The 14863-nt window shown below is 44.4% G+C and overlaps 1 protein-coding gene across 1 annotated transcript; it reads left to right on the top strand.

Moving 5' to 3' along the window:
- The first annotated feature begins 701 nt into the window (after positions 1-701).
- LOC139547718 (prolactin-releasing peptide receptor-like) lies at positions 702-7706 on the top strand. The gene is made up of 3 exons (XM_071356724.1): positions 702-954; positions 2968-3812; positions 4105-7706. Exons 2-3 carry the CDS (start codon positions 2985-2987, stop codon positions 4441-4443), a joined length of 1167 nt encoding a protein of 388 aa, XP_071212825.1. The 5' UTR covers positions 702-954; positions 2968-2984; the 3' UTR covers positions 4444-7706.
- The last annotated feature ends 7157 nt before the right edge of the window (positions 7707-14863 follow it).

Genomic DNA, 14863 nt, shown 5'->3' with positions numbered 1-14863 from the left:
TTGCAATTGGTTGCCTTAGGGTTCGCACACATCGCACCAAATGTGGATCTAGCATTCATCTGGCGTTTTGTTCAGCGGGCTGTGTTTTAGGGACCACCCCGTTGTAGACGTCTGCTGATTTTTTTTGGTGCGATTCTACATGTAAAATCGGTGCTCACTCAGTTCGCAAATTACATTCAGAGGTGTGTGTACTCTCAGCCAGAAAACGCTGTTGATGTGTCAGAGCCCTTACAATTTGTACATAGATTTTTTTTTTTAAATGACTGTGTCACAGGAGGCTGCTGAGGGGAGGACGGCTCATAATAATGGCCGGAACGGCACGAAGGGAATGTATCAAACACCTGGAAACCATGTCTTTGATACCGTTCCCGCATATTCCGCTCTAGCCATTGCCACGAGCCCATCCTCCCCAATTAAGATGCCACCAACCTCCTGTGTGTGCGTGTGAGGCAGGAAGGGATGGAGGGATAGCCTACAGAGAAATTGAATTGCAGACTTGTTCATATAATATTAGCATATAATGTTATGCCGGTTTGGATTTGTGTCTGAGTGCATAAGAGAGAGAACCATATGTGTTGCATTGTGCACTTATGGAAGGAGGTTAACAACAAGTTTTAGGAGGGGAAATAATGTAGAAATTCATACAGTGTGTGTGATTGACATCTCTGGAGGGAGAGCGAAAGGCAGATGGAGAAGGGAGGGTAGTGTGGGGACACCACACAATCTCTCTTTTCAATCACTTCTATATGCTCTGAGGGGAAAGTGTTCTCGCTCTCTAAGTCTATATGAGCGTCTGTGGTACAAGCACTGGCTGGGCTCAGAGAGAGAGAGAGAGGGGGCATGCTCACAGCACAGGGAAAGAGGGAAGAGAAGAGAGACAGTCACAGAAGTGAAGAGACGTGACAGAGAGGAGAGACGCGTACTGCCTCTCAGGAAAAGCAAGGCACAGTACAAGTAGGCTTCTCTCTTATCTTACACACGCCATGCACACTACTACACACTGCACAGCTATATATACAAACACACAGAATGCACATAATTGCAGTTTAAATCAATGTTGCATGTTTTATTGTGGAATACAGAAAATATGAACATTTGAAAATGTATTGTGAAATTTGAAATTCTATTACTTAGCCCCCCTCAAAAAAAATGTATATATTGCTAGTATAAAAAGTATATTGCTAGTTTGATGGATTATTTTTTTAAATTGTTAATGGTTCAAACGGTATCCGATATAAGAATTTGTAATCACGTGTTATTTGTTCAATCACAGATGTACTATTATTCTGATTAGTTTTGCATTAGCCAGTCTTTTTCTTGTGTGTTTTTTGTAGTCTGCCTGATCCTTCAGTGTACTACATCAAATAGTGTGCCATAATGACTTTGAATCTGTTGCCCTGCTATCATGACGGACCAATGTGTTTCAGGAGCATTTTGATTATCCGTTGCCATACGTTTTAAGCTCACTTCAAAGTAAATGGGGAGCCTGGTCCTTTCACAGTTGAAATACCAGCCAATACTAGACTGCAATACCACTCAGAGTATAGGACTGACTTTCATCTCGATGTCTCTCTCCGCTTGGACAAGTTCATATGCAGCCTACGAAGACCCAATCAAATGTACTGTAGGCTCTAGACATTATGCCATGAACACACCATTCACAAATGCATTTCATTACGTACAGTTGTTTGTCATGTCACAGCGCAATGACTTGGGCAACATATTCAATCCCTCCTTCTTCCTCACCACCTGTTGCTTTACCATATTCAGAGTGAATCTTCATCTATTTTTCTCTGTATGTCAGTCTACCCATCTGTATTTCTTGGCTGAAGCATATTTGATAATGGGCAGTCATCAAATTCCTCAAAGTAGGCTGTGATTTGAGGCCACTAATAATCTCATTTTCCGAATCGAATAAATAATGATAGTCGCCCACATGAACTTGAAAAAAAAACACATTTTAATTGTTAAAGCCATCTGATTAATCGCACACCACATGCGTCAGTGCAGGCGTGACACGGTTGGGTTCTGGATGAGATGTAGAGCTCCCCTGTTTTGCAATCAGAGGGGTTTCAGCTCTCATCAAGGCTCAGAAATGAGACTGGAAGAGCTCCATCAGGTGCATGGCAACAGCATTACAGGGGATGCATATCTGAGGCGCTGGCGCATAGACCAAGTGAGTAAAGTGAGTGTAGCCAGTAAAGTGGGCGGTCAGGTATTAAAGAGACTGGACAGGAAAGACATGACGTTTGCACAGACGCCCTCATCCCGCCCCCCCCCCCCCCAAAATGAAATTCTAGTTAGTACATACATAGCGAAAGAGAGAGGCTCAACTCGGCGGAGGTGACGTGTTCTCATTGTTTCGCCCACCAAGGATTGAGTTTTTGTTTCGAGGTCAATGAGATCGTGTCGAATTTGGTAAACAGAAAAATGAATGGCTTTTTTGCCACGTGAGGTTTATTTGATCGAATAGAAGTTTCGTAATGCTTAAGCTGTTACAAGTGTGCTGATGTAATTAGGACACGTGACATCCCGGTAACTTTGAGAAGAAACACTTTTTTATCTGAGTTGTCTCGAGATGGCTATGCATTTTCATGGCATGAGACTAGTAGCATAGCATCTCTCCAATGAATACAAGCGTTTGACGTCAACAACCCTCATTTAAATATTCAAAAAAGGATTACAATAATGAGATGTATCCACCAATCAAAGAAAGGATAGGCAGGAGCTAGACAGCCCGCCATGCCACTTTGTGGACAACGAGAGACATGTATCTTGTCAGTACATCTATAATCTTTGGTATATATTAAGTTAGCAGCTAAGGGAGACGGGGCTGCTGAGGGTCAAGGTTATGAACTTCGATATTGGTTCAACTATATTCTTTGCTCTATCATGCTGTAAATGATGGTCCTTCCTCCAGTGTTTCCTAACTGCCACAATGTAGTGACTCCCTATGCTGTGCTGTAGGGGAGCAGTGTACTGAGATGGATCCCATCCTGGAGGAGGTCCTGAGTGGGGCCAACACTACTGGAGGCCCCTCCCTGAACCACAGCAACAACCCCCTGGATGTGTTCTCTGGCATGCAGCTGCTGCTGCGCTTCAAGCCCCTCTTCCTGCCCCTCTACTGCCTTCTGGTGGCCGTGGCCGGCATAGGCAACTCCATCCTGCTGGCCTGTATCTTGGCTGACAAGAAGCTCCACAATGCCACCAACTTCTTCATCGGTAACTTGGCGGCCGGCGACCTGCTGATGTGTCTGACCTGTGTCCCTCTAACTGCCTCGTACGCTTTCGACAGCCGCGGCTGGGCCTTCGGACGCCCTCTCTGCCACCTGGTGCCGCTGCTGCAGGCCGCCACCGTCTTCGCCTCGGTGCTGTCCCTCACGGCCATCGCTGTGGACCGCTACGTGGTGGTGGCCCACCCAGTGAGGAGGAGGATCTCTGTAGGGGGCTGTGGCGCGGTGGCTCTGGGTGTGTGGGGGTTGTCTCTGGCCCTGGCTGCCCCTCCCTCCCTCCACACGCGTTACCTTGACCTGAGGCCGCGCGGGGTGGAGCTGGTGGTGTGTGAGGAGTTCTGGCCGAGCTCAGGCCAGCTCAGGCTGCTCTACTCCTGCTGTATCCTGGTAGCCTCCTACATGATCCCTCTGCTGTCAGTCAGTGTGTCCTACTGTGCCATCACAGTGCACCTGAGACGCCACACGCTGCCCGGAGAGCCCTCACACTGCCAGCAGCGCTGGAGCCAGAGGAGGAGGAAAACCTTCTCTCTCCTGGTGGCGTCTGTGCTTGCCTTTGCCCTCTGCTGGCTGCCCCTGCAGGTGAGAACACACCGATGCGCGCACACACACACAGGCACAGGTACAATGCACTCACAATGATAGCCCACTGCACTTTCCTGATAGCCCGTTAACTTTCCTGACATTGTTGACATTTTTATATAATTAAGCAGATTTCTTTGAGAAAATATGATGAAAGAGCATTTTAGGGGCAGTTACATCACCTAGGCTGTGCATAATCCCAATGTAATCCTAATGTAATCCCAATGTAATAAAATGTAATGCTAATGTATGCGACCCACTGACTGTGTGTATTCCTCCTCCCTCCCTACAGGTGCTGAACCTGCTGCTGGACCTGGACCCAGACTACCACATCGTGGACAAGCGCTATGTCAATGTGCTGCAGGTGTGCTGCCACCTGGTGGCCATGAGCTCCGCCTGCTACAACCCCTTCATCTACGCCTCCCTGCACAGTAAGGTCTGGCTGCACCTCAAGGGCTACCTGTGCCCTTACTGCCGCCAGGGGCCCCCAGGGGGCCAGCTCCTCTCCCGCTCCACCTCCCGGAACCCGGCCACCTGCCTCAGCCTGCTCTCTGAGGTCTCCGCCCCCGCCAAAGAGACCCCAGGAGCCGTCGGTTCTGAGTCCGACCCCACCAACGACAGCACCCTCTGAAAACATCAGGAACCACAGTATGGTTTATAGGTAGGGGTCAAAGGTCATTACATATATCTCATAGAAGCGGGTGTCCAGCGGGTGTCCAGCCAGACACCCGCTGTAGGAGCAGGGAGGAGGGGGAGAATGAGGAGAGACAGTGTGACAGAGGTTTTAGACTGCTCTGGAGACCGTCAACCCTCTGGATCGTTCGTTCTATTTGCCTTGGGTGTCACTACATAAGCCCTACTGCCAAAGACGATGAGCAGGTCTCCCAGCTATTGCGAGGCAGAGAGTGTAAACACTGTCACGACCGTGGGCTGGGATGCAGGTCTGGCAGCGGCAGAGGGGGAGATGACCCTTCTCTGAACTCCTCACTCTCCAAATGGATTACACACTAAACGGAGGAGGACGGCAGGGCAAAAACAGTCTGCAAAGACAGCTCGCTCTTTTCTGTTGTTCCGTCATTCCACTATGCTTTTGCCTGATTTTGAAATCTTTCATACTTTCTCTCCCTCTTTTTAATCTCTCTTTCCCGATTTATTTCAATGTATGTAGCTATAGTTTTATTTTGATTCCTCTCTCTTTTTCTCTGCCCCCCTGTCCCTATCTGTCTCCCCCCCTCCTTCTCTTTCTTTTCGCCTGGGCCATACGGCCCAGCCCAGCCCAGTGCTAGTTACTGTAGGTGTGTTGGAGTATCTTTGAACAGGTGTTGATCCCTGCAGTTGTTCTCTGCAGTCTCCCTGGAACGCAATTAACCCAAAGCGACGTTTCATCTGTTCAGTTACCAACAGTGACAATATGGCTGCCATATTAACTGACAGGAACAGCACCCAGTCTGCCAAATGTACCTCACAATTGGATTAGTTCCTTATCTGATGCTGGGTAGAGCAGCTAGAACACAAAGGACTTTTTTTGTCATTGTTTCACCACTTGCTGAACCCAGAGACATTGGCTTTGAGCCAAATCAAATGGATTCATTCCCAGAGGCCCTCTCAGGTGGTGTCTGTGACTTGGGTGTTATGCTCTGTTAAAAAGGTTAGAATGTTTTCAAAGTGAATTTCTCCTCCCCCCCAAAAAAATTGTGTCGTTACGACGTTCCTACCATCTGATTTCCCAGTGTGTCGTGATGACAAGTGTGTTTCCGAGGAGGAGGTGTGTGTTTCTAACAGGGTTGGGCAGCAGTGTCCATGCCTGTCTTAGGGTGGTGGTTGAGACCCTAGTTTCATTTTGACAGTTTATTGGAGGTGTTAGGATGGCTTAGTTAGCTCGGGTTATTGTAGCTACCGTTCACAAGGCCTCTGAGCACGCTGTCACTGACTCACTCTAGCAAACCACCCATAGCGTCATTCCAACAAGAACACTGGGTCGGAATGACTTTAATTGTGATATTTATGGATGTTTGTGTACAACCAGATTTAATCCAAACTGAATGCTGCTGTTATGTGTGAGCAAAATGTGTTTTTCCCAATCTGCTAAATATAATGGAAAAGTCTCAGGGGTTTCGAAGGAAACTCCTTTAAACAAACGGTTCATGTAGGTTGGCAGTCATACATACACACATTTGAAACAAATTCTCCTGCTAATGCATGCCTGCAGTTTCACACATCCCTGTTGCACACACATTGTTTCTGTTCCTTCTCTGAAGAGGTACCTGTTCTACCCTACCTCTTTGTTGGCATCAGCTTGGTTTCCTGTATGCTGTTCAGGGGCACATGCCCATAGGGGGCACAAGGGCACGTACCCCATTCGATTTTTCCTGTTGATTTATTTTTCAGATGTTGCATGAATTACTGAACTTAAATTTTTAAGCCCACATTTGATCATAATAAAAAATCTGTCAGCTATATTTTGCAGTGGGGGCACAATGACTGGACCAGGCAAAGTGTACCCCCTTATTCTGTGGAGATAATTTTTTTATTTAACTAGGCAAGTCAGTTAAGAACAAATTCTCATTTACAATGACGGCCTACACCGGCCAAACCCAGACGACGCTGGGCCAATTGTGTGTTCCCTTATGGGACTCCCAATCACGGCCAGTTGTGATGCAGCCTGGAATTGAACCAGGGTGTCTGTAGTGACTCCTCAAGCACTGAGATGCAGTGCCTTAGGCTGCTGCGCCACTCGGGAGCCCCTAGCAAATGGTTCCTTTCCTGTTGCATCACAGAGTATAGATAGGCAGGACGCTAGATACTGTACTCTAGAGCAGCGGTATTCAACTCTTACCCTATGAGGTCCAGAGCCTACTGTTTTTTTGTTCTACCTGATAAGTAACTGCACCCACCTGGTTTCCCAGGTCTAAATCAGTCCCTGAAAACAAGAAGTGGAACTGGCTTCGAGGTCCAGATTTGAGTGTGAGGGCTCTAGTGCGTGCAGACAGTATCGTCAGTGGAGGAGGAGAGTGTCGTGACACACACACAGCAGTTGATTTGATTTTAACGGCCAGTGATGGCTAGGACTCGCAGGAGGTAATGTCTGTAAAGGAGTTTGATCAAGCCATGTAGCCTATTGATTCCTTCTTGATGAATAAATAAAGCAAAATGTTTTGTTTCCTCTGTAATACTGGCCACCTAGCAATTTTATGAAGTTGGCTAGATATGTTCTGAATCTCCAAACCTCTACCAAAAGCTATCAATCAAGTTGGAGTAGCTTGTCTAACTATCTTAGCTGGCATGCCTGCTGGCAAGGTTGCTAGACTTTAGAAAAGCAACCAATTGGTAAATGTACAGAACAACATTCACATTAATTTCTAGATTTTACCCAGATTTTAGCAGAATTATTTTTTTTTTTAAAACACCAGTCAGGAGGTATGCTCTAGATATGTAGAAAAATACTTTGTTTAAATGTAATCTGTCACTTTATGATATGTTATATGTGTATTAATTATGATGCCATGATATATGCCTGTATTGATGATGTGTGTTATCATTCCATGTACTGTGTGGTAATTTGGATGTAAAATCCTAGGCATGTTTGTGCAGTATATTGAGGTGTGATTTACAACAGTCAGAATGACTCCCTCATTAAAATGACAATTGAACAAATGAAGAGGTATGCTTAGATAACTTACGCAGAAAAATATACATATTTTTTTACATAGACTTAGGCATAATGAATATGGATATATTGTAGGAAAAAGCTGTTTCAGGTGTTAGAAAAATGCTACATTCTCAAATTTACCCCCCCCCCCTCCTCCATCCTCCGAAAATAATCGGTTCATGAAGCACGCCCCTGATCCTGTTTATTTGCACATTAAAAAGACTGCAAAATCGGTCTTGTGAAGAAAAAAAAATGACTCAATTCTCTTTTCGTCTATTTCACACGTCACATTTTCACACACACACACAGACAAACAAAGAAAAACACTTAAATACACACATGCACATCCACCAATAGCGAAATGATGTAGCTATTTAGACCAGTACCAGTGACAAGTGCCACAGGAGGCGACTCTAAACAAAGGGCAGAGCAGTTAGACGGACCAGTAATGTCATGATGTTAAATGTGTGTGCATGCTAATTGGTTTCATTTATCCTATCTGGCAGCCATGACAGTAATGGGATTAGAAAGCCTGGATATAGCCTGTCTTCCCCAATCCCAGCAGGGCTCAACACACAACAGCAGCAGTTTCAGCCCATGGCCTTAAAGAGATAAGTGTTTAGTCTATGGATGAACCCTAGAGACAGATCTCGCTCTATCTCCTCTCTCGAGCTGGCACTGGCTCCCCAGACAAGTACCGTGTGTGTGTGTGTGTGGCATGTAGGGAGGGAGTGAGTCACATTACCTATATAACATTGACATGCATTGCAATTAGGGCTGTCAAATGATAAAAAAAACTATGTAATCAAGTTAACTGCAGGATTTGCTGTGATTAATCGCAAATTCCAAATGTTCTCAAATTGAGCTGTAATTGAAGATTTTTTTATACAAACAGCATTACATGAATATTAGGCTAGCGGCCAATCCTCAAAAAGGGCGTTCGTTTTTTGAGATACCCCTAACCGAGGTAGTACAAAACACAAACATGTTTTCTTCACATCTCTAATGTCTCCCATTTATGAAATGGATGGTGGTGAAAAAATATTTTACTGCAAAAGTGGTTAAATTAATAAATATTGTGACACACCACCTAAACTCAAACAGTGCAGAATAATCCCTAGTTGGAGGGAGGGGTTGTGGGCCACATAAACTCATGTAACCCAATTATACAAGCTCTGATATTGCTAAAACCCTACACACATAAATAAACCTGTTAACAAAGAGATACAATAGGCTAAAATATCAACTATGAATATTTATAATGAATGTAAGCTTTACTTTTTAGTCGCTGAATAATAGACTATTTTCCAAGTCAAATTTGTTCAGTGCTGTATGGTCCTGCCTGACAAAAATACATGCAGTTGCATGTTTTTTTAATGTTGTGGCTATTGTAATCTAATCAGCTCTAAGGGAAACAAGTGAGCTGAGACAGTGAGTGAAAACAGTCACTTCTTTTCAGTCACAAGGTTCCTCTGGATTTTATACTGAGCAAAAATATAAACGCAACATGCAAAGTTACAGTTCTATGGATTTCCCATGACTGGGAATACAGATATGCCTCTGGTGGTCCCAGATACCTTAAAGAAAAGGGCATGGATCAAAAAAACAGTATCTGTTGTGGACACCATCTGACTTATGCAGCGCAACACATCTCCTTCGCATAGAGCTGATCAGGCTGTTGATTGTGGCCTGTGGAATGTTGTCCCACTCCTCTTCAATCGCTGTGCGAAGTTGCTGGATATTGGTGCGAACTGGAACAGAGCATCCCAAACATGCTCAATTGGTGAAACTGCTGGTGAGTACGCAGGCATGGAAGAACTAGGACATTTTCTGCTTTCAGGAATTGTTTACCGATCCTTGCGATTATCATGCTGAAACATGAGGTGATGTCGGCGGATGAATGGCACGACAATGGGGCTCAGGATCTGGTCACGGTATCTCTGTGCGTTCAAATTACCAGCAATAAAATGCAATTGTGTTCGTTGGTCGTAGCTTATGCCTGCCCATACCATAACCCCATTGCCACCATGGGGCACCTGAACTGGACTTGCATGTGAAGAATGATCTCTCATGCTCTGGCGACTCATGCATTGGTCGGGGAAACTGTTCATCCCTATAAGGACGTAATACCATCTAGGCAAACAAGAGGCCCCTTAGGATGGTCAAACAAACAAACACGCTGTATGTGATTGTGTATGGTGGCTGGGGATTGACTGTGTCATAGTGGTCTTTGTGCACCATGCGTGACCAGTTCCACCACCTCTGCAACCCCTGTACTTCCCATAAAAAGCTCAAGGATTTTCTTCAAATGTATACAGTATGTGTGTGGAGATGTGCTCACGTCCCTCATAACCAATGCATGGTCTATGACCTACACTCTAAGTGGTCTCTAGGCAACCTGAGTCACCCTCACAGGTTCTGTCACTCTCCTCGTCTCCTGCTGGGCCTGCCCCAGACCGTAATTATAGCCAACTACCCGCAGTAAATATCGGCCAAATAATCATCCAACCCGACTTCCAAAGGAATATAGGAATATGTATGACGTGACCTGCAGGACCACATTCAACATTAAAATGTAAATAAACTACAACCACAGGTCAATTAGGTGTTGGAAATATCTAAGGGCAGGTCTGTTTGTGACAGCCCTTCCACAGACAACCAGACAACGAACCATTCCGCTACTGCAGTATCCCCAGCACCAGTCAGGCTGATGGGTCTCGTTGGCATGCAAGCTGCATCTGCTGAGTGGCTGCGGCAACTTTTGTAGAACCGAAAACGGATCACCACACAGTGCCCTGCCAGTCATACAGGAAGGATACAGCCCTGGTCTCTGTAGCTATCCCAGAATGACCAGTTAGCTGTGCAACCCGGCCAGGCCCCAGAACTACAACCACTACTGGATAGTTTGTATCTTCCCCCTTTTTTGGACACACTCATGTCCTGGTCACCTCATAAGACTTTGAATTAATCTTGCACACTTAGTTTCACTGGGGGGAAATAGGGGAGATGTTAGAGCTGTACATATGCGCTGCTAGAGTGGCTGACTGTTGTGGTTGCAGGCTGCTTTCCTGTAAATTGGTTACACTACTACGTGCTCGTGTCGTGAGAAATGAGGAGCACATCAAAAAGCTAGTTGGCTTCAGCTATTCAAACACAATTTCAGGCAAGGCAGTGGCACTCATAGTCCTAGTTATACCGAAAGCCGTATGAAACCTTTTTTAAAGACAAAATACCACAATGCAAAAAATAAACCAGGGCAATTTATATGCAGGCGAAAGTGTTTGAGCGTAATTACGTTGGCCATATTGGATTCAGAATAAAATGTATTTTCACCAAAACAGTCTTTATGGGCATGAGTGTTGTACACAATTCTGAAAGAAGTGCCTCTCATCAGTAAAATGTATATTGACACAAGATTTGACCATCAAATGGTATTATGGCAGCCATATTGGACATTGGAGAAAAACAAGCTTTACATTTTGGGTGTTCATGGGGCGTGACAGTTGAACTAAGCTCATGAGGCATTTCTAAGTTCTATTCTTCAACAATCAAGGGTATATATAACATTAATTTATAAGTCCACAAATGCATGTACAGTAGCAACTACAGATTGCCTCTTTAAGTCTATCAAATGTGCACAAGTTTCAACATGTGTCCATTAGGCCTATGGGTTTTAGTTCTTTTTTAATCAGCACAAATTAGATTGAGCAATAAAAGCCCCACTCGTGGTCTTCTTAAATGAAACTTGTTTTTGACCGTATGGAACGCAATACCACAGAGGATTAAAGAAGGTAGGAACTCCCTCAAACTTTTATTCCATAGGCTGGGATCCGCACTATGCAGCTGTTACGAGAGTGCATTTTTCACTGGCTGTCTACAGGTCGCAAAAACAATGATTGGTAGGCTGCCCAAACTCGGTCCTGGGGTCCCCCCCTGGGTGCACGTTTTGTTTTTTTCCCTAGCACTACACAGCTGCTTCAAATAATCAAAGCTTGATGATGAGTTGGTTATTTGAAATCAGACGCATAGTCCCAAAAAGTTTTCGGTTGTAAGCAAGAATCAGGAAAATAGAGTTATGGTCAGATTTGCCAAACGGAGGGCGAGGGAGAGCTTTGTGTGTGTTTCTGTGTGTGGAGTAAAGTTGATCTAGAGTTTTTTTCGCCTATAGTTGCACATGTGACATGCTGGTAGAATTAAATTCACCTGCCACTAGGAGTGCCACCTCTAGATTAACATTTTCTTGTTTGCTTATGGCCCTGTAGAGCTAGTTGAGAGTGGTCTTAGTGCCAGCATCGGTTTGGGGTGGTAAATAGACAGCTACAACAAATATCGATTACAACCAACAACCACAAATGCCCGGGCAAAAACCTGATGTAATGTAAAATCAACATCCATTTTTGGTTGTCAACAAAACTGTCTTTATAGCTTGAATCCTTAGTTGCGACATTAATTTTTGGACTCATACATTAATAATATACCCCATGATTCCTGGACGTATGTAACTTATAAATGCCTCATGATTCTATCTTTAGGGCTGTATTCAATTGGTATCGCCAAAAGCATTGCGGAAGATCCGTGTTAAAAAGTGACACATGCAGCGTTTACCGCGAATGCAGTTTCTGCTACCATGGGAACGTTGCCTTTTGACATTAACTGTCGATCCTGTTATGAAGTGGATCTTCGGCGGTACGGATTGAACAGAGCCCTTGAAGCTGGAATCCGTAGAAGGGGAAAGAACGCCACTGTTCACCCCAGCGTCTTTGTTTTGTTGATGAAATGACGATGGCAGTTTCACCAACTACAGACCTCAGTTTCAGTTTGCGCCGACTGTATACTCCGACTTGTCAATGTTGAAAACGCTACAAGTGTTCCCTATAACGCACAACACTCTGTGTGATCAGTAATAATTGCACATTGATTGGAACCAACTGTGAGAGTGGCGTGGCAGGGAATCTGTCAGTTGTCACTGGTATGTTCATTGTAGCTGCTCCATATCACATTTGGCAGTAATGGAAGACGTGGCATTGAGGTACAATAGATTCGCTTTTAACTTGGATCTGAAGTACTTATCTTTTGCGATTTCTGTTTTCTCTTGTCTACTCCTCTGGAAGCTTAGTGCTTAGTTGTGTCTCGCAGGATTGCTGTCGGGTACAATATACTCATGTTTTAAGGGCGCTTGTCATTGATAGTACCAACACACACTCTAAGACCTTGGTGTTCTTCAGCCACAGGGAGAGCGAAGGTTTTCCACGTTCGTCTTTGAAAGCAAATGGCTTTGTTGTGCTTTCTTCCTATAGTGTAGCAATACGATTTCAGTGTTTTTACTAGGGTGCGAAATTCCAGATTTCCTGCTTATTTTCACCCGATTCCGGGAGCCCTCCAATCGGGATTTCCGAGGGGAAAAAACCCCAGGGAATTTATTGAAATTTCTTGGAATTTTGCAACCCTATTTTTTACACAGATCTGTGTGGAGTGAATGGGACAGCGGTTAGTCTTCAGAGAGCGCTGCTAAGATCCTCCAACGAACATGATCGACTGTGTGTATACAAGTGTGTATGCAAGCCGTAGTTGACATGAAGAGACTTGGGTAGACGTAAGGGGACGAGCGTCTTCGATGGTGTCTCCTAGCATACACGGTCACACAAAACATGCATATCAAGGAGAGAATCATAACTGTTTGTTCCACAGAGTGCCGATCCTTTGGTATTGTTTACAAACTGCTCATTGGTCAAGTGTTTTCTATACATACAGCCATTTTATGTAGCATGATCATATACAAGCGTCAGCTGGATTAATCTCTCGTGGACAGATGAAACGGCGCAAATCTGTCAGGGCTCATGTAGAATTATGTGATTACGAGCAGCAGTAGTTCCTGGTTTTCATCATTGATTTTATGTAACGGTGCAGTGATTTTCAAGCCCGTGTGCAGTGATTTTCAAGCCCGAAGTCAAAATTGTCTATGTCATAAAAATTCATGAGAACAAACATTTTCTTTTTTTGGCCATGATAAACACCGGTGAAATTAGCGGAAGGGAGGGCTTTGGCCTAAAGTTTCAGTTTTCTAGGGAGGAGACTTCACTTCCTTCATTTGCAAAAAGGTCATCACAATTGTTAATGGAGTTTCCCCAGAAGTAGAAGAGGACGTGACAAACTTTCGATAATTTTACTTCTGGGTAAACGAGATAAGGTCTGCATCTGTGGGGTAAAGTCACATATGCATTTATTTTTTATAATTTTACCCTCTGTCACATGTTCAAAACGCCATTCACCTCGGCCATTTGTGCCTGGGTGCTAGAGAGCTGCGTTCATTGACTAGAAAATAACATGATTTTGCTACAGTTGATACATAACTTAGCACATTGCTTTCACAAACGTTACGCGTAGAAATAAGGGGTTAAGTCATCTAATATTGTTCCATAATTTGGTGAGAAATATCAAGGACCCTTAGACAGACGAGATTGGTTTTCAATGGTGGGGCTTCATTTATAAAGATCCTAGAACGACATGTTGTGTTTGCAAACGAAACTCACTAATGGATCATACATAATTTATTAGTTGTTTCCCGGACACAGCTTCACAAACAGAGTAAGCAAACGGAACACACCCGCGGCTTTTTGAGAAATAGGACCTAGTTTGCTATCTTGAGTTAGTTCTATTTCTGCAGAATGTTCACAGTCTCCAAAACTAACACAGTCTGCATATCTTTCCTTGGCATCATGTCCAACAAAGCTCTGGCACTGAGACAGACCAATAGTGATTCAGTGAAGTAAAGAGAGGAAATTACACTGGAAATTACATTTTTTGCTCTGTGAAAGTACCTTATCTCCAGGAGAGGGGTGTTTCCTTCTGTAAACAGGCTGTCCCCAGCCCTCATGAAACCAATTCAATATGACAGATAAATCTGTGTCTCATTTCAAGAGTTTAGTCCCCGTGAGCAGCTCAGAATCAGAGCAAGCATTCACATCAAAGCCTACTGTTCCCACCAGTAAAATGCCAACCACTCAGGCCGCTACCGTATCAACGGGCACCGTGGGAGCTTTATTGACGAGCAGCATGCTATGATGGGAATCAATCAACACCATTCCACACATAGCGAGAGAACCTACAATTCCAACACTGTCCCTCTTTAACTTACTCCACTGTCAGAGCTGAGAAGGTCACAAAAAGGATTGCCACTGAGAAGTGATAATTGAACCCTCCGTTTGGTGGACAAAGAATGTGGTGGCCCGATTGTGTTCCAAAATCAATGGAGTCTGGACTGTGTCTGGAACCTGACCGTTCCTGTCAGATTTAGTTAAAGATCTTCTCTTCTCAGCTCTTATCAGCGCTGAGCAGATAGAACAAACTTCACCTCTAATAAATTAGGACCCTCTCAACGGCATTCATGCAAACACTGTTATAT

Source organism: Salvelinus alpinus, chromosome 21, assembly GCF_045679555.1.
Source record: "Salvelinus alpinus chromosome 21, SLU_Salpinus.1, whole genome shotgun sequence".
Classification (NCBI taxonomy): domain Eukaryota; kingdom Metazoa; phylum Chordata; class Actinopteri; order Salmoniformes; family Salmonidae; genus Salvelinus; species Salvelinus alpinus.
The sequence above is the reverse complement of the archived record's forward strand: the minus strand, read 5'-3'. Positions and strand labels throughout refer to the sequence as shown.